Source organism: Capsicum annuum, chromosome 2 (assembly GCF_002878395.1).
Source record: "Capsicum annuum cultivar UCD-10X-F1 chromosome 2, UCD10Xv1.1, whole genome shotgun sequence".
Lineage (NCBI taxonomy): Eukaryota > Viridiplantae > Streptophyta > Magnoliopsida > Solanales > Solanaceae > Capsicum > Capsicum annuum.
The window spans coordinates 136,569,799-136,593,644 of record NC_061112.1 but is presented as its reverse complement, the minus strand read 5'-3'; the positions used below and the strand labels follow the sequence as shown (position 1 = coordinate 136,593,644).

Genomic DNA, 23,846 nt, shown 5'->3' with positions numbered 1-23,846 from the left:
TGCAGTCAATATAAAGGAAAAACATCATTGGGTGCTAGCAGTTTTATCCTTTTCAGAGAGGTGCATATTCTTATATGATTCATATGAATCATTTGTGTCCAATTGTTCTTGCTGAGATCGAAAAATTAGCTATGATTATCCCATTATGTCTCCAACAGTGTGATTTTTACGTTAAGAAAGAAATTCAGATTGAAAACCATCCAAGATACAAAGACAAAGACTCGTCAGATATGTTTGATGTGTTATTTCAAGAGAATTTGCCTCAACAACCGAGTGGAAGCTTGTAAGTTATTTAATTTACGTATAACAAAATTATATGTTTGTTAAAAATATATTTTAGTTATTAATATGTTTTTTTCTTATTTTTGTAGGGATTGTGGTGTCTATATGGTTACATATGCAGAGTGCCTTTCTTATGGTCACAAAGTTCTTGCGAATGAGTTCGACCCCAATGCACTTCATATAAGATATGTTGCACTTTTGTGGGACTATGGGACCCGAAAACAAGACACAAATGCTCATAGTGATGTCGAAGCACCTGTAAGACCTGAAAGGCAAAGTAGAATGACTAGTGTCACTAAAGTTTTTGATGTATGATGGATGATGGATTGATTACTTTGTATAGTTTAGAAGTTGGTTTATTCATGTAGTTTCTGATTGTACAAACTAATTTTGATGTTTTGAAGTTGTTCTAATTCTAGGTTATAATAGTACTTACTTTTCAACGGAATGAAATTAATTCAGTTTCGAAATTCAGAAATGAGTATTTTATGCAATTCTACCCTTTTATGTATAATTTAGTGAAAAAATACATATGTAGTGTTCATTATATACTTAAAATACATATGCGGTATTAATCAGGTATTTTTATCTAAAAAATACATATACAGTGTTAATGTTAAGCATTCCAAAAATACATCTGAACAATAACTAATATGTATTTTAGTATGTTGTTATTTATATTCAATATAAAGGCGGATTTGAATTTAATATAAACTGATTTTTTTTAAACAGTTTTAAATTTTATTGTGAGATTTTACTTACAAAATACATATGCAGTGTTTACATTTTGCTAAAAATACATATGAATTATAAATCAAATATATTAAGCCTAAATATTCATATGCAGTGTTAAGATTAAGGATTTCAAAAATACATATTGATCAGAAGTAATATGTATTTTCATATGTGCTCACTCAATATCATTATAAATGAGAATTCAAATTAAAGTTTAATTTGATCTTATTATGCAGTTTTACATTTAATTGTTAGATATTAGTTACAACATACATATGCTTTGTTGATATTTTCCTTCATAATATATATGGATTATACATTAAATGTATTTTTAGCATATAAATACATATGCAGCGCAAAGACTTTGCAATTCAAACATATATTTGCAGAATATGTCATATGTATTTAAATCTTTGAACAATTAGGAACCAAATACAAACTTGATTAATCAAAGTTTTCAACTCTAACCTAAAATATATGTACATAATGTTAAAAAATACATAGCAACTGTAGATTGAAAATATATATGCAATGTTCAGATTTTGAAATATATACATATGCAGTATTCAGATATTAGTGTATTCAATTGTCAATTGATGCATAAATGTATTAACTAAAATAAAACCGTTCATGATTATTAAAAATAAAAATAAAGTTTTAAGAAATAATACGAAAGAAGAAATGTATCATTTACGATATTTTCTACAAGAGCGCCTATTGTGACCCTTAGCCCCACAAGCACCGCATGATTCGATGTTCTTCTTTCCAAACATATTCCGGCCTGATTTTTCACGAACCTTCTTTGCAGGTCTGCCTGGAGGTCTTTTGAATTTTAGAGGCAACACTATTTCACCAAGTACGCTCTCTGGAATTATCCAGTCATCTGTGCGTGGCAACGGTTAGATGGGGACATTATATGTTTTCAAAACAGTTTTTGGTTTAAAAATCACTACAATATAGGCCCTTCTCAAAATTCTTTTTCTCTAACACCGCACAAGCATGTGCACATGGTATCTCATCTAGTTGAAATGCATTACATGAGCATTTTTTTCTTTGAGGCAAACAATGAAGTGCTTTTATTTGTCATATACCGTATACACATATTTTGTGGCTAGAACAAGTTGATAAAAAAAAAAGTAAAATGTAATGCTAAAAAAACATGAATTTCATATTCTATGATATGTTGTAAGCACACCAGTATTTTGAAGAAAAAATACATATGCAGAGTACATCATTTTTACTGAGCATCCAAATACATATGCAGAATACATAATATGTTTTTTGCTGTTCATATTGTTTATGTTGTATATCTTTTCATTAAATTTCAAATGAATGGAAGGTATTTTCATACTTATATTTTCATAATTATAAAATCCACAAAACTAAAAGGTCATACTGTCATACGAGCACACAAAGCCTCGTTCTCTTTGAGTATGTCATTAAACTTTTCAATGAGTGTTGTGAAGGTATATGAAGCTTCTTGTCTATTTTCGTAATTTCATTTTGCAAACAGTAAACGAACTTCCTCAAGAAAGTCATAAATTGACAGTTCTCTAACTAATACAAGTACTCCATTTATTGACTCCGCAGTATTTAAAGTCAATGTCCATCGATGGTGAACTATTGTGTTGGACCTAGACTACTTCTCGTAACCAGCTAATTTCAAATATTTCTTCACCCTAATATCAACTGCCTCAACTTTTTCCATTAACATGCGGAATTCTAACTTTGAATATGATTTGGCCATTGTATAAATGATCTCCGACAACGTATCGTGTGACTTTCTATAAAAAAAAATTCACATTTCCCCATAGATGCCACATACATGCAGAATATGGAACATCTTGATACACATCACCAACAACCTTTATGATGCTTGAATTCCGATCAGCCACAATATACATGTTTTGTCTTTCCCCGTACGCTTTCTTTAGATTCTGAAAGAACCACATCTAGAATGCATCATTTTCAGAATCTATCACGCCATATGCCAAGGGAAATATAAGACCTGTACATATAAAATAATTTTGCAAAATCAAATATAAATACATATAGGAACTGCATATGTATTTATTAAAAAAACAGTTAAATAAAATTATATATTTAATCAAATAAATGGTATCAATTACATATACTAAAATGCAGACTTACATTACTATCAGACATAAACAATTTTGCATGTTTCATTCATGAAACTTTGAAAATATATGTAATATTGTACAGATATGTATATATATAGTGGAGATATGTATTTTCAGGTGATACTCACAAATGCAAAAAAAAAAAAAATACAACCAGTTATACAATGTATTTATTATAAAATGATACTAACCTGCTCCATCCATTGTACATGCTGTTACAAATGCCCTAGTATACATTTCTCTCGGATGACTAGTATCAACAACTATGACTGGTCTACAATGATTGAATCCTTTAATGAATGCATGTAGAGCGATAAATACATACAAGAACGCATTATTATCTGTCTTCTTCATTCTTATATGTGACTCTGGATAAATAGTATTTAGTACATATAAGTATAACGACAGTTTCCCGTAAAATGCTGATGGCTTACCCTTCAACTCTTCTAACGCTCTTTCCTTAGCCCTCCAACATAAAGTGTATGTCAAATCCATACCAAACTCTTCCTTCATGTCATTTTTTATTTTTTTTGCACAGTATTTTTGCTTGTGATTTTTGAATTTATGTTTAACCATACCACTTACCAACATACTAGTAGCATGCACCTTTGGATAGATCTTGTCCTTCACCGGACATGTATATTGGTCTGAATTCTCTTATTCTAAACATTTTAGTTTCTGCCATTCTCATGCATGCATTAAAAACTTGCAGTTTCTTGATTTGCAAAACAATGTATACCTACATTAAACATCCTTTAATACATTCAAATACATATAAAACTAATATTAAACAAGATCAGAGTGATATAGAATGTACGTACGTTTTCTTACTTGACCTTTTACTTCGCGTTTGAAATTTCTCCCTAATTGAATAGTCCTTCATGATTGACTTTAAAAAAAAATTCTCAAGTAAACCTGGTCTTCCTCAACATGCTTGTGATGTGGGTCCGAGATAATCACCTCATCAGTATCCATCTCAAATACATTTGATGCTTGTGTATCTTCAAAAACCACCAATGTTCCTTCATTTGTTGTATTTATCACTGTTTGCAAGTTATTACAGTTGATTTTTCTTACAGCAACACATATAGATGAACTTGCCAAGTTGCTCCCTACAACTTTCTCCAAAATACTTACATATAAAGGAAGACAATTCATGTCTTGTGTCTGTTTTTTCTGCCTAATAAATACCTTTAAACCCATATCATTACGTATTTCTATCTGCCCTGCATTAGCAGTGATTCGATATTCCACTAGAATGCATTTGCTGGTCAAATCCACAAATCATCGTGCAGCTCTACGAATATTGTTGATGCGCTAAAAAATATAGCATCAGTGACATATTCTTCATAGTTTTTTCAAATGTATATCGACCAGAGTACTCCACAAGGACTGGTATGCTTCCCATTTCTACTTGATTTTACCAAAAAATAAACAAATTTACATATGTGTCCAATGTCGCTTGTTACAAATTTTGTTTAAACCAAAAATACAAACACAACAAAAGTTTTCAACCAAATACAGAAACTTTTGAATCCAGCTAAGTAAAACAGATATACAAATACATTTTCACATATAAAGTTAACATTAAGCATCTGGAGGAAAATACATATGCAGATACAGTTATACAAATAGAAATGCATTTTCACATATACAGTTAACATTAAACAAAAATACATATGCAGTGTCAACATTAAGCATATCAAAAATACATACGCAATGTTAACATTAAACATAACAAAAATACATCTGGAGCATACCTAATTTGTATTTTGATATGTGTCAATAGAATTTCATCACATTCAATAGCTGAATTTGATCATTCATTGATCTAGGGTTTCATAAAATAATTGAATAAAATTCAAATTGAAATTTGTTTAAAATATGTTCATACAGTTATACAATAAAGTAAATATTCTACAAAGCTTCACAATTTGTTCAATTGTTAAAACAATCAAAATAACGACAAATGATCCTCAAATAAATAGTCTAATATTGAAATTTTAATAAATGAAACCACTCCTAAACTGAAATTTTGCAACAAATAGTTGAATTCCCAAGGTTTTTGTTATATATGTTTAATTTACTCCTGCATTGCTTCTATCTCGAAATTCGATTACAAATTTTTCATAAAAACTAGATAGGAGCTCCAGTAATGGTTGAAACAAAAAATTAAACCGAAAAATATTAATTATTATGTACCTTAAACAACAGTGATGGTTGAATTTGCAACTGATAGTTGAATTCGAACAAATTGAACTGAAAAATGTACCATTGAATTTGATTCAGACAAATTAAAATTTCGTCTCAATAATGTTGTTGATTTCGAAGAAGATTCCATCGAATTTGATTCAACAACAACAATGATTCGATTTCAAAAACACGGCTTTGCTTGCTCAGAAATTGATCAGAAAAAATGAACAACAGATTTTCATTTTGCTTGCTATTTTTCCGGATGAACCCGTTAATGGGGAAAACGGAAATTCGAATTCCTTTTAGTGCTGTTAAGCTGTAACGAAATTCTTTAGCTTTAATGGGGAAAACACGTGAATGAAGTTGTTTTAATGGAAAAGGATTCTTCAAATTTAATTAATTGGTAATTATACCATATTTATCTCAATCAAATTCAGTTATTTAAGGGAAGTAAAATTAGTTATATATATATTTTAAAAGGAACAGCTTTTAAAAATACAAATAAAAAGTTGCTACAAAAAGTAATTATGAAACTGTTGCTATAAATTCAACAATTAGGCCTTAAGTATGCTATTTATGAACTTTGCCCTTTTCAATTATATATTTTTTTGTGTTCTCACGTATTTTTTTGGACAAATCACTTTTTTCCTTTTCTTTTTCTCGTATGGTTAACTTTTATTTACTATTTTTTATTTTTCTTTCTTTGTCCTTTTCTTCAAATTATTTTTTTTCCTAGTGTTACTGTACTAAATAAATTGAAGTTTTTCTTATTTTACTTTGTTTTATTTCCTCCTAAGTTTTATTTGTTGATATTTATAAATAAATTAATTTTTTGTCACTCAATCATGGTGATAATTTATATTTTTTAATTATATTCTCTTAATTTTTTTTAGTATTAAGAATTTTGGATATTAAAATTTGAAATTAAATTTCATAAGTAATAAATTTATCTTCCGTAAGTCTATATGATATTATTTATTATGGTTTAATATTATTAAAGTATGATTTAATATTATTAAAGTCATCTCTAATATTTAGAAATTAAAGAGTCATCACATACTTTGATTTTAATTTTCTTGATATTCTTTTCCTAAAATTTTAGAGTTGCCCCATCATTAAGTAGATATAAAAAAAAAAACTAAAATATCTTTTAGAGTTCGTTTGAATAGGATTAAAATATGATCAAATCAACTTTTAATCCTTTTTTAGCTTTTTTAGATGTGTAGTAGAATTAAAAACTACTTAAAAATGTTCAAATTTGATTTAAAAAAGGCAAAAAGTGAAACGTCGGATACCCCTAACTTTTATTTTTTAGATTAAAACTCTCTTTAAGTTGATCAAGATATTTACCTTTTAATTCCTTATATTGTTTTTCTTTATTTTCCTCTTTGCCTCTTCTCTCTGTTTCTTTCCTCTAGTTTTCTCTTCATCCTTTTTCTTTGTTTTTAAATTATTAGAATTAAAAATTATGTATAATTCATCCTATCATGGTATTAGCAACTTTAAAAACATTTAAGTCATTTTGATAATAAAAAAGTGTTTAACAGCCCTTGTTTATCAAGCACATTCACAATTTTTTTTCAATTTCAACAATTCTATCCAAACATTTATCTGTTTAATTTCTAAACACTTATTTTCAGCTTTTAAATACATAAACTAAAAATTTATTTTTTAGTTCTATTCAAACGAACTCTTAATTGGTCTTATATTCAAGTATTCTTTAACTTTTGTTATTTTAAATATGTCATGTAAAAAAATTTAGATTAATTTTTTTAAAAAAATGGAAAAACAGTCTTTTTAAATGAACTTATAGAAAAATGACATAAATAAATTAAAACAATAAAAATACTATATAAATTTGATTTGGTTGCAAATATCTACAAATAAAAATTAGGAAGAAAAGAAGACCATTAGTTCGATTAATTTCATGAACACGAAAAAAATTTAAAAGAAAAAATAAAGAAAATCAAAAAAATAATAAATAAAAATTTAACTCTAAAATAAAAGAGTAAAAAGATGAGTTGTCGAAAAAAAAAAAAGGTAAAGAAATAAGGAGGGAGAGGAAGAAGGAATTTTTTTAATAGATGGACCCCACAAAGTTTATGTGTCAAAATAATAATAGTCTCATGCAAATATGATGTGGTGCATGAGACCCATAATAAAATTTTTCCGTGTTATGCAAATATTAAGTAAGACATGAAGTAAGACAAATATCAAGCATTTTTACCTTTTTGTACTGCTATAAGGATTGCAAGTAAGACATGAAGTAAGACAAATATCAAGCATTTTTACCTTTTTGTACTGCTATAAGGATTGCTGGCTTTTATACAACCTGGAGGATCACCTGGTTTCTAAGTAGCCGTTTGGTAAGGTGTATTATTTTTTTAATTCATGTATTAAAGTGCGGTGTTATCTAATACGTTGTTTGGTAGAAAATTTAGAGTAACGTATAACTAATATATGGATTAGTTATACATCCTATATAGTAATGTATAACTAATATATGGATTAGTTATACATCCTATATAGTATTATAGGGTGTATAACTAATACACCCAATTTGGTGGGATTAGTAATCCGTGGATAAATGAGTAAAGACAAAAATCCCTTCAAATTTCCTTAAATCTTTTCTAAAATTTTTAAAATTTATTCAATGTGAGTTATTTCTTTTCAATTTATCATAGATGATAATATCCCTCCAAATAATTTTAGTCACAAAAAAACTACTTCATTAACTTAAAAAATACTTATTGGTCAATACCCCAAAACAATTTGTATTATTGCATACAAGCTTTAATTTTGTAAATGGGATATATCACAAATAAGAATAATTTTTTTGCTTAACTTCAACACTCTACAGAACACAATTTTATGTTAACAATGATTTTATTATCTCATTCAAAAGTTACACGTACCTCCTCTAACTTAAGAACACCATAAAATGGAAACAACAAATAAAGAAAAGCATATCGGATTCTTTTTTTTCTCGTCACTTGAACATCCATCGAATTCCTTTTTTCTCGTCACTTGCTATTACGATATTGTCAAATAATATAGCATCTTGCATTGTCCAGATTTCAATGACAATTGCTGCAATAGGCTCGAAATTGGGCCGGTTGAGTTTGAAGTAGTTGGGGTTTGGAATATCCCTTGGCTTCCAAATACCCTTGTAATTGGGGTTTTCAATCAAGGAAGAAGAGGAGATAAAAAAAGGAAGAAGAGGAGGGGTTTTTGGATTAATTTTTTTACAAAAAAAAAAAGGAAACTGAATAGTTGATAGATTTAGATTTTGTAAATAAAATAAACTAGTGTTAGATTTTATAATATTTACTCTTAGAGTGTATATTTATGTAGTTTTTCCTTGAATTTATTGTCTTCTCATTTATGCAGTTTGGGCCGAAAGCAGGTGGGCTAACAGTTGCACGCAGCATTAAGCTCTCAAGGACATCTACAAGATCGGCCCAATTCCAAAATTTTAGGTTCACATTGGAGGCCTTTTTTGCATTTGTTTTCCTCCCAATTCTTCACAATTAGATTTGCAGTAGCACCTGACTTTTATCGAACAGTTTAAAAAGTTGTTAGTAGCTAGTTAGGGGGAGGTTATTTATATAAATAATATCATATTTGACATTCTTTTTTACTATGAAATTAATATGATGTTTGGTTTATAATTTAAAAATTTGCATAACTAATCTATGTATAATTTACCAGCTAAAAGTAGGACTTTGCAGAAGAGTTCAAGGGAATAGGAGACTAGTAGAATATATTGGAAAATTATGATAGCTAGCAGTGTCTTGTGTTTGTTGTTGGATAGGAGTTTATTCCATACTAGAGCCTAGAGGTAGTTGAGAGAAGGGGAACAAAGGTTTTAACCCCTTAGTTTTGTAATGACCTTCTTGGTAATTAATAAAATTCTTTAATTGCCAAAAAATATATATATCCCCTATATGTGCATACCAAATATTTGATTACTACAATAATATTCTGTTGATGTTGTATTAAATCTCTAACGCAATCACTTTTCTTTAATTTGTGCAAATATTGATATGCACAAAATGTCAAGCTAAATTCCTTGATAATGCTTCCATAAACAAACCGGCTGAAATTTAAATTAATTAAAGTCAAATTTAGTTGGTTTTATTACCAAAATTGCTTCCATAAAATAATAGATCATAAATTATTAAATTGCAGGTCAGGAAAGAAATTTTTAAACGGTTGCTTATATTCTTTTTTTTGGTAAGTGGCTGCTTATATTCGATATTGTATCAGATAATATACTCAACTTTTGTTACAATAATACATTAAATCACACACTCTTAAATAATTAGTGAACGCCAAATTCATTATATCGCGATTAAAATAGGCAGTAATAAAACAATAATCATAATAAAATAATATAATAATTTAAGTATAAATAATAAAAATAAAAGGACAACAAATTATCAGATCGACACTATAACTACTCGCACAAACATAACATGATATCACATTGCTATCTACTGATCTTCGTCTTAATCCATTTTCTCTAAACCTCTTATCTAAGATCATATCTTTAGTAAGCTGGAAGAATATCTAATCACCTCTCCTCAATGCGCGTGTTATGTCCAACCACCTCTTCTCAATACTTATTTGGTCTAATCTTTTACCACTCCTAAAATCATCAAAAGCCAGCTCTCACACCTCAGGGCATTCACACATCTCGTTTACACATACTTGAACTATTTCAATCTTGCTTTCTATACCTTATCCTACACCGAAATCACTCTTACCTTGTCTCAAATATCTTATTTCTAATCTTCTCTCTCTCAATATGCTCACACATCCATCACACGATCCTCATTTCTGTATCTTTCAACTTTTGAATATCGGAGTTATTGTTCTCTTATTCAATCGAGTTGGTATAACCGCCACTTTATAAAATTTGTCAAGTTTTGGTAGACCTTCTTATCACACTAAACTCTAAGGACTCGTTTGGTAGAGTGTATAAGATAATACTGAATATGTTGTATTAGTAATACTGAGATTAGTAGTGCAGGGATTAGTAATACTGGGATTATTTTTTGTACAGTATTTGGTTTGATGTATTAAAAGCAATATATACTGTTATATTTTAAAAAGAATATTGTTTGTTTACAAAAATACCCTCGACATATTATAACTTTGTGTATTTTTTTTGCAAAAGTTTTGATGAGATATATTTATTAGTATATTTTTATATATCAAGTATTTTAAATAAATGTGAATAAATATATCCTATTCTCGCATATTTTCTAACAAATCTTGCAGGAGGAATAATTACGAAAAAGAAAGAAAGAAGAAAGACACATCTGCTACAAATTCATCAAAGACTACGGAAGGACAAGAAATATAAAATAATAAAATTATTATCAAGATATCATGATAATATTCATGTCAAAATCTCACCAAGATTGGATGATAAATTTGCATGCAAATTTCTCCTCAAGACCTCATGATATATTGATATAGTATTGAAAATTCTCACCAAAGCCTCCATAGAAATATTTCTATAAATAGGAAAGGTTTTTTCATTGTAAAAGAAAAAAAAAAAAAACATTAGCAAGATTCATTAGTCCTGTTTTCCTTCTTTTCTTTGTATTTAGTAGGATAATATTTTCTTAGTAGTTTTATCTTTTCTCCCTAATGGAGTAATTTCTTTTGGTTGGGATAGTTGATGAATCTCGATATATATATTTATAATACTATTTTGGTTAATGCATACTTTGCCTGCAAGTTTCACTTACATCTTCATATTGTGCCGAAATGATAACTTTATCTAATTATTGTTTTCACATCTATCTATTTTATCTCTAAGTTAATTTTATATTAATTTTTTAATTTTTACGGAGCAAAATTAATATATAATAACTAATGAATAAAATAGTAGATGGAGAATAATATTTAGTTATTTATTATTTCAAATCTTTAATTTTGCTTCTTTTAGTCCTAATTCTCACGGAGGGATTAACTCAAGCAAGTTTGTTGATTTAATGATCTCTATCTTATTTCTTTTAGTCCTAATTCTCACGGAGGGATCAACTCAAACAAGTTTATTGATCTAAGGGGTCTTTATCTTATTTCTTTCAGTTCTAATTCTCACGGAGGGATTGATTCAAATAAATTTATTGATTTAAAGACTAATCGCAAGAGGTCTTTACACCTTTTTAGTACAATTAAGGCAAGACAATATTTTGATTCAGTTGTCACTAGTCTTAAATTATTTAATTGACATAATCTCACGGAGTGTTAATTAATTATTTATTTTTTAGTGAACTAAATATAATTGTATTAGAAATAAGCAATTATTCTTTAGATAAAATATATGTGTAAATTGAGATTCTATTAAAAAAATATTATCAAGTGAATTCAACGATTCCCAACTCCTTTTAATTATAAATTCTTAGAAAGTAATTTATTTAAGTTTTAGTAATCTATATAATTTCAATTTTACCTCTCATCATTTTGATTCTCTCAAATAGTAATAAAGATAATACAAATTTGTAGCTTAGGTGGTTCCAATCTCTGTGGGATGATATCTTAAATAATACTAGAATTTGACAAAGTACGAGCAAGAAAATCCTATACATATTGGCCTCGTCAAGTTTATTATTCTTTTTTTTAAATAAAAAAGTTAACAATGTAATTAATTATTCACTTTAGAATTTTAAGATTTAATCATTCACTTACAAAGATTATTTTTTTATTATATTTTCTTTATTTGTTCATCATTTGCTTGTTGTTCTCACTTTGTGTTGTTTTTAAGTTGGAGGGAGTTACGTATAACTTTTGGATGAGATAATAAAATCATTATTAAAATAAAATTGTATTCTATAGAGTGTTAAAACTAAGTAGAAAAATTATTTTTATGTATGGATATCTTATTTACAAAATTAAACCTTGTATGCAATTTGTTTTCGGATTTTGATCAATAAATATTTTTTTGAGTTAATGGAGTAGTTTTTTTTATAACTAAAATTATTTGGAGGGATATTATTATTTTGATAAATTGAAAAGAAGTAACTCATATTGAATAAATTGAAGAAGATTTAGAAAAAAATTAAAGAATTTTGAGGATATTTTTGTAAATAATAATAAAATTTGTAAACTAATTTATTTGAATAAATTTATTAGTACAAATATAAAAAATAAAATTAAGAAAATAAAAAATTGTTTAAAAGAATTTGAGGGATATTTTTGTTTTTATACATACTAATCCATGGTATTACTAATACCAGCCTATGTGATCTATTAGTAATACACCCTATAATACCATGTAGGGTGTATAACTAATACATGGTATTAGCAATACATTGGTTCAAAATCCTACCAAACATAGTATTAATTAATACCATACTTAATACATGGATTATTTTTCCTAATACGGCCTACCAAATAACCCGTAAATGTAAACCTCCATTTCGTTTACCCTGCACCAATACGATAAATGACATTCTCATCGTTCTCCCTATTTCATTAGATTATAAACTTACAATACTTTAAACTCTTTCTCTTGAATAACTTGTGTATCAAATTTTACTTCCACATCCGCTCATACTAATATTACTTAGACACAAACTTAAATTCCAATGGTATTAGATGTTGATTAACATAGTAATTATAGAATTAAGTACTGTCATCATGGAGTTGCAACAAAGACCACATAAAAACAAACAAGGTAAAGCAGTAAACTGAGCTGTCAATGACAGAGCTCCAACACACATCATCAATTAATACAAAACTAATTACTATTATTATTTTTCTATTTCTGCTTCTCTTCCCCATGAACATACTCTGTCACCAAAACTTCTTTTTCTCTTCTCGTCTCGCTATTTCTATCAACTAAAAAAAAAAACAAAAAAAAAAAAACCTAACTTAATAAAAAAAATTAACGAACATCCAGTTGAAATGCTATCAGCATCAGAACCAGGACCGCCGGCCTCCGCCGTCAAATTACCATCAGCAACCCCTCCGCCGCCGTCTTCCGATGAGGATTTTTTCTCATCAGTATCGGTGGCATCGACGTCCTCCACGTCATCACCATCAACACCAACTCCTTCACCAGCACAGCCTCATCCGGAGATCCCAATTTCATGGCCCGAAGACGGGGCTTTAACCCTAGCTTGGGTTGATAACCTAATGCTAGCATTTGATTGGTCATCAAAGAATCTTTCTCCGGCTGAGCTACCATCGGTGTTACCCGTAGCGGTATTTGATCGGCTTATACTTACGGGGTCGAAGATCTTGCATAAAGAACCCAATTGTGTGCATATCGATAAGGGGTCCGGGTTGGGTCCGGAATCGAAGGTGGTTGTGGTTGGCGACGTGCACGGCCAGTTGCATGATGTGTTGTTCTTGTTGAAAGATGCGGGCTTTCCTGCTGATAATCGGTTCTTTGTGTTCAATGGGGATTATGTTGATAGAGGTGCTTGGGGTCTTGAGACCTTTCTTACCTTGCTGGCTTGGAAGGTAAAATCTTTTCAACAAAGTTGGAGTCTTTGTGCCTTTAATATACTGATCCCAATGTAACTACTTGATCTTTTGGTTGAGTTAGCTGTAATAAACTTGGTTATCTTTCTATGTAGAATACTTAGGTAATGTAGTTTGAAATTCAGTTTTGGTAATGTTTAGTATCAATTATGCTGCCTACCTATGAAAGGTTGTTTCTTACGACGTAGCAGAAGTTGTGTTCCGGTGATAAGGTAATAACTCTACTGTGTTTGTTTATGGAATTTATGTCAACAAACATAATTGTAGATCATAATTATCAGTTTTATGTGGGCACTTAGCTCAGAGAATTGGGTTTTTGTAAAGCTTGAGGGGAGGTATTCTTTGTGGAGAGATATTTTCTCACTTTGTCAATGGCAACATCATTTAACATTTTGAAGGGTATATTACAACAAAATGGAATAGTGATGCTAAACGTTAAAGTACCAGGCTTCATATCTACTCATGGTAATTTGTAGAATAGGCAAATACAGTTTTGGTTAGGCTTTATTTCCCTCCATCTTCCTGAAGTTCTGTCAGTTATAATTTTTCCTTGGTTATATTGGTTCATTCTTGTGCATTGTTTTGTTGGGATATGGTAGTATGGGTCAAGCAATGGGGAGCTTGTAGCATCTTATTTCAACTTGATCTTTGATATGTATAATTACTTTGAACTCTAACTGATTCATGTAAATGACTTTTTAGCATATATGAGTCAAATGAACTGTGGATATTCAATGGAGCTGTACCTTCTTTCAGGTTTTTATGCCCAATCGGGTGTTTCTGCTTCGTGGAAATCACGAATCGAAGTACTGCACTTCTGTATATGGCTTTGAGAAAGAAGTCTTAGCCAAGTATGCGGACAGCGGGAAACATGTCTATAGGAAATGTTTAGGATGCTTCGAAGGACTTCCTCTTGCCTCCATTATTGGTGATAATGTCTACACTGCACATGGAGGTATTTTCCGTAGTATTGCTGTCACTCCAGCTAAAAGAGCTAAAGGGAAGAAGAACCGTAAAATAGTTTTGAATCCTAGTGTAAGTGTTTTATCTCTTGGTTCCATGGAGGAGTTATTAAAAGCTAGGAGATCTGTCCTTGATCCTCCTTGGGAAGGTACAAATTTGATACCTGGTGATGTCTTGTGGTCAGACCCATCAATGAAGGATGGACTTTCCCCGAATAAAGAAAGAGGAATCGGTCTCGTATGGGGTCCGGACTGTACAGAAGATTTTTTGAAGAAGTTGAATCTAAAGGTATACTGCTTGAGTTGCATTTCTTTCTTTGCATATACTCTTTTCCTCTTGTTATTGACATTACTTTGCTGCTAAATTATGTTGAAGTTGTCTTTTATCAGAGCTTATAGTTCATTTTTATCATTCATTTCTGAATGAAATTCTACAATATATTCTGTCTTGTTCGGACGTTTTTAATGTGCAAAGATGTGATTTGACGTACTATTTGTCACAATATAAATCTTTGAGTTTGTAGTTCTTGATTAGATTTCAACAGCTTATGTTCTAAACTATGCTTGGTTGAGGTGTAAGAAGACGAACATACTATTTGTTAAAATATAATCTTTTAATTTTGTTCTTGGATTCGATTTCAGTACCTTCTATTTTAAGCTATGTTGGATTTAGGTGTAAGAAGAGGGTGTTGAGGACTCGAAGTAAATGTGGAAAAATAAGGTTATTTCTCTTGTATATACAAGGAAGTAAAATAGGTGGTGGACACCCTCCAAAGTTTGTATACTTTTACTCAGTTCCAACCTTATTAGACAACTAGGTTCAAACTAATTAATATCTGACCTAAGGCATACCAACTACGTTCTCTTTCTTTACTCACGTATTGTTAACCAACTTTTGTTCTAGTACCATCGTATCTGTAGTTTTTGAGTCATCCAACCATGAGAGCACATCAAGGTAGTATGGGACTCCAATTGAAGTTACTTTATATCGCTCTCTTTTTGTCCAAATTTTCACAGGGATGTACTTTTACTTTTATGTATTTTTCCGTAGTCATAACAATTAAGTTGCACCATCGTTGATGACGGGCAAAATACAAAAAGACGAAACAAACACAAAAACTGAAAGAACGATAGAATTACAACAACAACAACAAACCCAGTATATTCCCACATAGTGGGGTCTGGGGAGGGTAGAGTGTACGCAGTCCATACCACTACCTCAAAAGAGGTAGAGAGGCTGTTTCCGATAGAACGATAGAATTGAAATACGGAAAGTAAAGGATAGATAGACACAAGAAGATATAAGAAAGGACAATTGAAGAATGTATCAAATCCCAAGACTTCCCTTTCAAATACGTTCAAACACTTACCTCTACGTAAACCACAAGGGAATCGAACTCTCAAGTAACCCACGTTTCGAAACGATTGTTCAACACAAGCTAATCCTAGCTCACACTCTCAAGTTTATTCATAATAATATCCAAAAACTAATGAAAATGAAGGTAGGTTCTAATATTTATAGCCTTAGGACTTTTATTACATATATGGGCCCAAAAGTGACCTAATTCAACAAAATGGAGCAAGCTGGCCGCTTAGGCCCACATGCCCACGCAGATGGCCATCTGCGGGCGCAGGTGCCATCTGTAGACGCAGGTGAACCACCTGAGAGTTCAAATGTTGATTGTTGCCTTATCTGTATACTCGTGGAGTTCTGTGTTCATTTCTTCACCATTTCCTCCTTGAGATGAAATGGTGGTTTTGGTTTTGGGGAGAGAAATGAAGAGGGTGCGACCCTATTGGAGTTTGCGAGGGCGTTTGGGCTGGTGGTGGTGAACTCGGGCTTCCCGAAGAAGGACGAGCACCTGATCACTTTTCGGAGCGCGATAGCCAGGACCCAGATTGACTTTTTGTTGCTTAGGAAAGGGGATAGGGCGTTGTGTAAAGACTGTAAAGTCATCCCGAGTGAGAATCTTTCGACCCAACATAGGCTCTTGGTTATGGATTTGGGTATAAAGAAGAATAGAAAGAGGAGGAGTAAGGAGTGTAGACCGAGAATTAAGTGGGGCGGCTTGACGCCAGTGAATGCGTGGGAGATAGGGCAGAGGTTGGCGGGAATGGGGGTGTGGGAGTGTAGGGGGGACGTGGATAATATGTGGGACAGGGCGGCAACGTGCATCAGGGAGAATGCAAGGGAGGTGTTGGGTGTTTCTAGGGGCCGGGCCGGACATCATCGGGGGGATTGGTGGTGGAATGAAGAGGTGGGGAAGAAAGTGGAGACCAAGAAAGAGGCGTATGCTAAGTTGGTGGAAAGCAAGGACGAAGAAGAGAAGCGGGTAAACAGGAAAGAGTACAAGCTAGCGAGGAAGGAGGCGAAGTCAGCGGTCACGGCAGCTAAGACGGCCGCTTTTGAGAGCTTGTATGCAGGGTTACCGGGGAAAGGAGGGGAGAAAAAGTTGTTCCGACTCGCTAAGGCTAGGGAGAGGAAGGGTCGTGACCTCGATCAGGTGAGGTGCATTAAGGGGGAGGACGGTAGAGTGTTGGTGGAGGACGGTCACATAAAGAAGAGATGGCAGTCGTACTTTCATAGGCTCTTGAATGACGAGGGGGACAGAGCTATTGTGTTAGGGGAACTGGAGCACTCAGGGGAGTGTCGGGATTTTAGCTATTGTAGACGCTTTAAGGTAGACGAGGTTAGACAGGCAGTCCGCAGGATGCGAAGGGGTAGGGCGACGGGGCTGGATGAGATACCGGTGGAGTTTTGGAAGTTCGTTGGAGAGGCTGGTGTAAGGTGGTTGACTGCATTGTTCAATGAAATTTTCAGGACGGCAAAGATGCCCGAGGCGTGGAGGTGGAGTACCATGATCCCCCTCTATAAGAATAAGGGGGACATTCAGTGTTGCAATAACTATAGGGGGATTAAGTTACTGAGTCACTCTATGAAGATATGGGAGAGAGTGGTCGAGGTGAGGCTGAGACGGATAGTGTCTATTTCGGAAAATCAGTTCGGATTTATGCCCGGCCGCTCGACGACGGAGGCAATCCACCTGGTACGGAGGTTGGTGGAGCAGTATAGGGAGAGGAAGAAGGATCTGCACATGGTGTTCATCGACCTGGAAAAGGCGTACGACAAAGTCCCCAGGGAAGTGCTTTGGAGATGCTTGGAGGTGAGTGGAGTACCGCAGGCATATATCAGAGTAATTAAGGATATGTATGAGGGAGCGAAAACCCAGGTGAGGACGGCGGGAGGAGACTCAGAGCATTTCACTGTCCTGACAGGATTGCATCAGGGATCTACTCTTAGTCCCTTTTTGTTTGCGTTAGTAATGGATGTGTTGACGCGGCATATCCAAGGGGAGGTGCCGTGGTGTATGCTTTTTGCAGACGATGTAGTCCTGATAGATGAGACTCGAGGGGGTGTGAATGACAAATTAGAGTTGTGGAGGCAAACTCTGGAGTCTAAAGGGTTCAGGGTGAGCAGAACCAAGACAGAGTATGTGGAATGTAAGTTTAATGACGTGAGGCGGGAGAATGAGGTAGGAGTGACGCTAGAAGCACAGGAGGTAGGGAAGAGGGATAAGTTCAAGTATCTCGGGTCCGTGATCCAGAGTAACGGTGAGATTGACGAGGATGTCTCGCACCGTATTGGGGCGGGATGGATGAAGTGGAAACTCGCATCGGGGGTGCTGTGTGATAAGAAGATGCCGCCCAAGCTTAAAGGCAAATTCCATAGGGTGGTAGTCCGTCCGGCCTTGCTGTATGGAGCGGAGTGTTGGCCAGTTAAGAACTCCCACATCCAAAAAATGAAGGTGGCAGAAATGCGGATGTTGCGCTGGATGTGTGGACTGACCCGAGGGGATAGAGTTCGGAATGAGACTATCCGGGAGAAGGTTGGTGTGACTTCAGTGGAGTGTAAGATGCGGGAAGCACGATTGAGATGGTTCGGACACGTGAAGAGGAGGGGCATGGATGCACCGGTCCGTAGGTGTGAGAGGCTAGCGTTGGATGGTTTTAGACGGGGAAGGGGTAGACCGAAGATGTACTGGGGTGAGGTGATTAGGCGGGACATGGAACAGTTACAGCTCACCGAGGACATGACCCTAGATAGGAAGGTCTGGAAGATGCGAATTACGGCAGAGGATTAGGGCCAGTTCGGGTCGCTAGTGTAGGGAATTAATTGGTGGGGGTGTATTCCTGTTATGATTCCGTATTCAGTGTTTCGTGTTCCGTGTTCCATGTTTATTACGAATCTGTGTGCTTTCCTCTGCTTTATATTCCTGCATTCCTGCTTTACTCTGTTTTATATTCCTTATGGGTGCCGTATCTATGTTATGTCATCTGGTTCTGTGCTGTACTATGTGTTTGTGTGATATCTCGTGACTTGAGCCGGGGGTCTTTCGGAAACAGCCTTTCTACTTCATCAGAGGTAGAGGTATGGACTGCGTACATCTTACCCCCCCAGACCCCACTAAGTGGGAATACACTGGGTTTGTTGTTGTTGTTGTTGTTCCTCCTTGAGATGAACATGGAAATTGTAAGGGAAATTATCCAATGTACTTTCAGATGGAAATTAATTTATTATCTGCATATTTTGAGTCTACGAGAAGGATAAGCATAACTAAGCAAAGCAACTCCAAAGATTGAATAAGATTTATTGCACTTGCTTGACTTTCTTACGCACAGGGTAAAGTTTTTCTGTTTAATTAGTTCCCAACTTTGACTACTAATTTTAATGGACATGCCGCAATATTTTATATTATATGGTGCACTCTCCTAGTCAGTGGACTGAAAGGCTCTCATCTCATCTTCCTTTGTCTGGTTTCATCATTGACTTGGTTTTTGATCAAATACGTAACCATGGAGAAATATTCTTTTAGGATCATTTCCCCTTCTTGGATCTTTTAGTCAATTAGGCGGACATACAAAGAGTTGATGCACCTCTTTTCAATGTCAGTAAATAAGTCCTTTCATCTTCATAATGAAAAGGTCTTTTCATATTTATTCACCTGAAGTGAGCTGGTTGTAGCATGTTTTTCTGAAGGAGAGCACTGCTCTCTATCCAGTTGCAATACCTGCAGTATTAACCAATTACTAGGACATGACTTTAGACATAGATATACAGGGAATCTAAGAAATCATGCGATTACTTGTACTCATTTAAGTTAGAAAATGATGTGGTTGTTGTTTCCTTAAAAACTAGTACGCAAAGATAGTAATGCACAATAATATTTGAAGTTCTTTCCTCTTTCCGACATAGCGGACCCAATGTAGCTGGAAAAACAGAACATTTCCCAAAGACACATACTGAACAACCTTTGGAGATGAAATTACTTGGTACTTGGAAAAACATTATCTTCCAGAAAATGTAGGCCAATCAGTTAATTGGGCAAAGAAAAGAAAAGAGCTGTATGAGATCTTTAGTAGAAGTATCAGTCAACAAAGCATTTAACCACCTAAAGACCCACAAAGAAGTGAAGAAAACAAAGTTTTAAAAAGCTATTTTTGCAAAACATAGGCCTCTCAAGTACTAATTCCCATTTTCAGGACTATTCTTGCTTCACATCTATCCTTTTTATGTCTACATTTTCATGTAGCTTTAGGTTCTTGTATTTTATGTGAGTTTGACATCTTCCTTTGTGACTTTTATCTATGAGGAAAGTGCTAATATTTTGGTCTTTAATTGGTGCAACCTCAGTTGATTATAAGGTCACATGAAGGTCCAGATGCAAGGGAAAAGCGAAATGGAATGAAACCAATGGATCAAGGGTACACTGTAGATCATGAGGTCAAATCCGGAAAATTGATTACATTGTTTAGTGCCCCAGACTATCCACAGTTTCAGGTATCTTCGTTTTACCATTCACCATCTTCATAATATACCTTACATTGTCTGCTTCTTGTCCACCATCAGAGTTTGTATTTTGTGTTATGCTTTAGTATGCTGTCCATCTTTCCTTTATGAAACCTCTTGGTGTCTTTACTTCCCCATCTTGTAGAAGTGTAGCGCCTCTTTATAGTTGCACTATATTATAGTTGATAGAAATTGTGTAAATGCATTTCTTGATTCTGAATTTCTTTTCCTGAAATATGTGCCCAATGAGTGTATTAGTGGTATATTAGGAGCATTTATCTTCTATGGCCAGGGCCTCTGTGCTTTCTATGATGGCATCAGCCAGATGTAGAATGGGTAAGAATGAGTTTAGGAATTCTTGTACTTTGGTCTTTGGCAACCAATACTAATCAAAGATGCATAAAGAACTTCAGTCTTCAGTAGTCCTATCTTTCATATGCTGCCTTTTGGCTAGAAAATCTGGGGACCGGTCAGTGAATGATTTCCTATTGAAATTCGGACAATTAATGTTGAGAAGAAGGAAACTATGCTTTTTGGTGATGGGTTCGTAAGCTTTTTAAAAGTGTTCTAGTCAAAGTCGTCAGGTGGTGAACTTGTGGTGAATTTTTGTAGGAAAAAGACCCATAGTATCTGATTTGAAGTATGTCTAGCATTGTTCTAAGGAGATACCTATGAAATCTGTAAGAAAGCTTGCGCAGGAAAGTTGTAAAGAAAGCTTAAGTTGAGATGACCACAAGTTGATTTAATAGTATGATTGAAGGGATGCATTTTTGTACAGAAGTGCTCTATTTGTACATTTGAGGCAAGCTGTTATGTGCCAAGGAGCCTAAGAACTTATCCCAATTTTATCTCTAAAATTTAGGCATGTTCTATTTATATCGTCGGAGTGGCCTATTTTTTGTTCGTTTTGCGTGTTGTCTAATCAGAATTTTCTCACGTTTAGCCAACATTCATTTACTCTAGGTTGAAAATGGTTAATTGACCGGGTCATTGCAAGGTAAAAACCTTGCATGACTTGATCGTCAACTGCCACTTTCTCCCTATTTCGGGAAGTAGCTTGTGGGCTTCATTCATCATATTATAAACAGATTTTCCGGTAACATACCTGCTGAGATCTCTGGACTTGGCCCATTTTCCCCCTTGTCCATGCACAATTTTTTTTTTTTTGTTGACACAACCATTGGTCAGTTGTCACTTCTAGGAGTATTAAGAATGTACTACAATTATTGAACTTTAACTTTATCCAAAAAAAAAAGTGTACTACAATTATTGCTAGTTGCCTAAGGTTCTACTGAAACCGAATCAATTTATGCGTGAAGTTTCTTTCTGGGTCCTAACGGGAACTTTTCCAGCTTGCTAGTTAAGCCTGGTTCTAATAATGTATTTTGTACCCTACTTAATGAATCAATGGAGGCCTGAAGCTCGCTAGTTAGAATCGTCCAATTACTTCGAGAATTGTTGGTTCTATTGCTTTGAGAGATTTTATCATGTTTATTCAATTTTTTATGCACTCGTGCAGAAAGTTTAAACCATCTTTAGCGCCATTTCCATACTTGGAAGCTGCAGTATGAAATGGAGAAACTTATCTTTCTGTTTGTGCACTGCAGGCAACAGACGATAGGTATCGAAATAAAGGAGCATACATTATTCTGGAACCGCCTAACTTTGATATCCCTGTTTATTGCACTTTTGATGCAGTTACTCCAAGACCAAGGGTATATAACTATTTGAAGCTTTGTCTTATCTTGAACTGGAATTCATGGGGTTTTCTTGTTTTGTTAATAAGGAGTAAATTTGCTTTGAAATTACTTGCATGTTCATGGTTGTTTAATCTACCAATAACATTTGAGTAAATTATTGTGACAGGCAAATCCGTTCTATGATTATGAAGATTGCATTGATTCTGATGAAGAACTAGACTTGGCAGCTATGGCTACATGAAGGCCATTCTCATTTGCAAAACTTAAAATATTTGTACATGCTTCTATGTTGTTTTTGAGGTGATATGAGTAAAATTACTGCTAAAGTATTTTTTTCCTTCAAGCTCCCTTGCCTGAATGAGATATGTATCATGGTTTTCTGCTCAGAGCAGTTACTGATGTACAACCCTTTTTGTATCAAAATTTAGACTGTCTGCTTCTTGTGTAACTAATATCCTTAGTGCTACTTGTTTTTGCAAAACCATGGAAGACTTCACCTTCCAGCTATATGCCCTTGAGAAGGTTTATCTTTTCTTGGAATGTTCACTTGACTTCTCTAGCAGAGTGTACTCACAGTTGGCTGCCTTTCTTTGTATTGTATCAAAGTGATTGAGAAGTTTAGTACTACTAATAAAAATAATCTGTGTCAAGGGCTTGTGTTTTCGGGTGCTTTTGCAAGAAATTAAGTGTCAAAGAGGCACGCTAGCTATGAACAGATGGTAATGTATGAACAAGATGCTAGCCGAAGATAAATGAGAAGTCTGGCTAAGCATTTTTCCTTTGGTAAATTTTTCTGCACCTAACTTCTTGAACTATGATACAGCATAGATCTGAATTCCTTTTCTATTATTAATGAAACAATAACAACTCTCCAATGACCACTACTTAGGACCACCTCAAGTACTGATTCTTGAAGATATCTCATTCCTTACCTTCTTCAGGACAGGATTGTTAAGAGTTTAGATATATGTTATTTTTTCCTTTCAGATTGGTCCATGGGAGATGGGACTAGTTAGCTAGCTGCATAAGGTTCACTTTCTTGTGTTATTAAGAGATTCTGGAAACAGCCTCTGGCAGAATACATAGTAAGGTTGTATACGACAGATCCTTGTAGTCCGGTCCTTTCTTCCTTGGACTCACGCATAGTGGGGAGCTTTAGTGCACCGAATTGTTTCTTTTATGTTTTTTTGAAATTGTGATATGCAGGTAATCGAGTCGTCACTTTTGCATGTATATCAGACCCTGTTTTTATCGGTTACTTGTGATTGCACCATTCTTAATTTGTAATTTGTTTTCAAGTATTACATATGGATAAGCAGATACTATTGAGTATAAAAGAGTTACATTTCCGTTGCACAAAGATTAAGACACTATTGAAGTCGAAAATATGACCCGATTCACTTTTTCATCTAAAGAGTAACTATACAAAAGGGCTTCGCCTTCCATGAGACGAAAAATATAGCTCTTGACCCAAAACGTA

The 23,846-nt window shown here is 33.6% G+C and overlaps 1 protein-coding gene across 1 annotated transcript; it reads left to right on the top strand.

Annotated features, from left to right (window-relative positions):
* Positions 1–12,994: 12,994 nt before the first annotated feature.
* LOC107859747 (serine/threonine-protein phosphatase 7) lies at positions 12,995–22,925 on the top strand. The gene is made up of 5 exons (XM_016704838.2): positions 12,995–13,835; positions 14,613–15,107; positions 20,511–20,657; positions 22,274–22,381; positions 22,533–22,925. The coding sequence occupies exons 1-5, from the start codon at positions 13,275–13,277 to the stop codon at positions 22,605–22,607; spliced, it is 1,386 nt and encodes a 461-aa protein (XP_016560324.2). The 5' UTR covers positions 12,995–13,274; the 3' UTR covers positions 22,608–22,925.
* The last annotated feature ends 921 nt before the right edge of the window (positions 22,926–23,846 follow it).

Excerpts from the sequence above, each read along its gene's own strand:
- LOC107859747 (XM_016704838.2), top strand. The coding sequence starts at position 13,275 with ATGCTATCAGCATCAGAACCAGGACCGCCGGCCTCCGCCGTCAAATTA. Across the intron at positions 13,836-14,612 it reads TTACCTTGCTGGCTTGGAAG|GTTTTTATGCCCAATCGGGT; the intron begins GTAAAATCTTTT and ends ACCTTCTTTCAG. Across the intron at positions 22,382-22,532 it reads CAGTTACTCCAAGACCAAGG|GCAAATCCGTTCTATGATTA; the intron begins GTATATAACTAT and ends TTATTGTGACAG.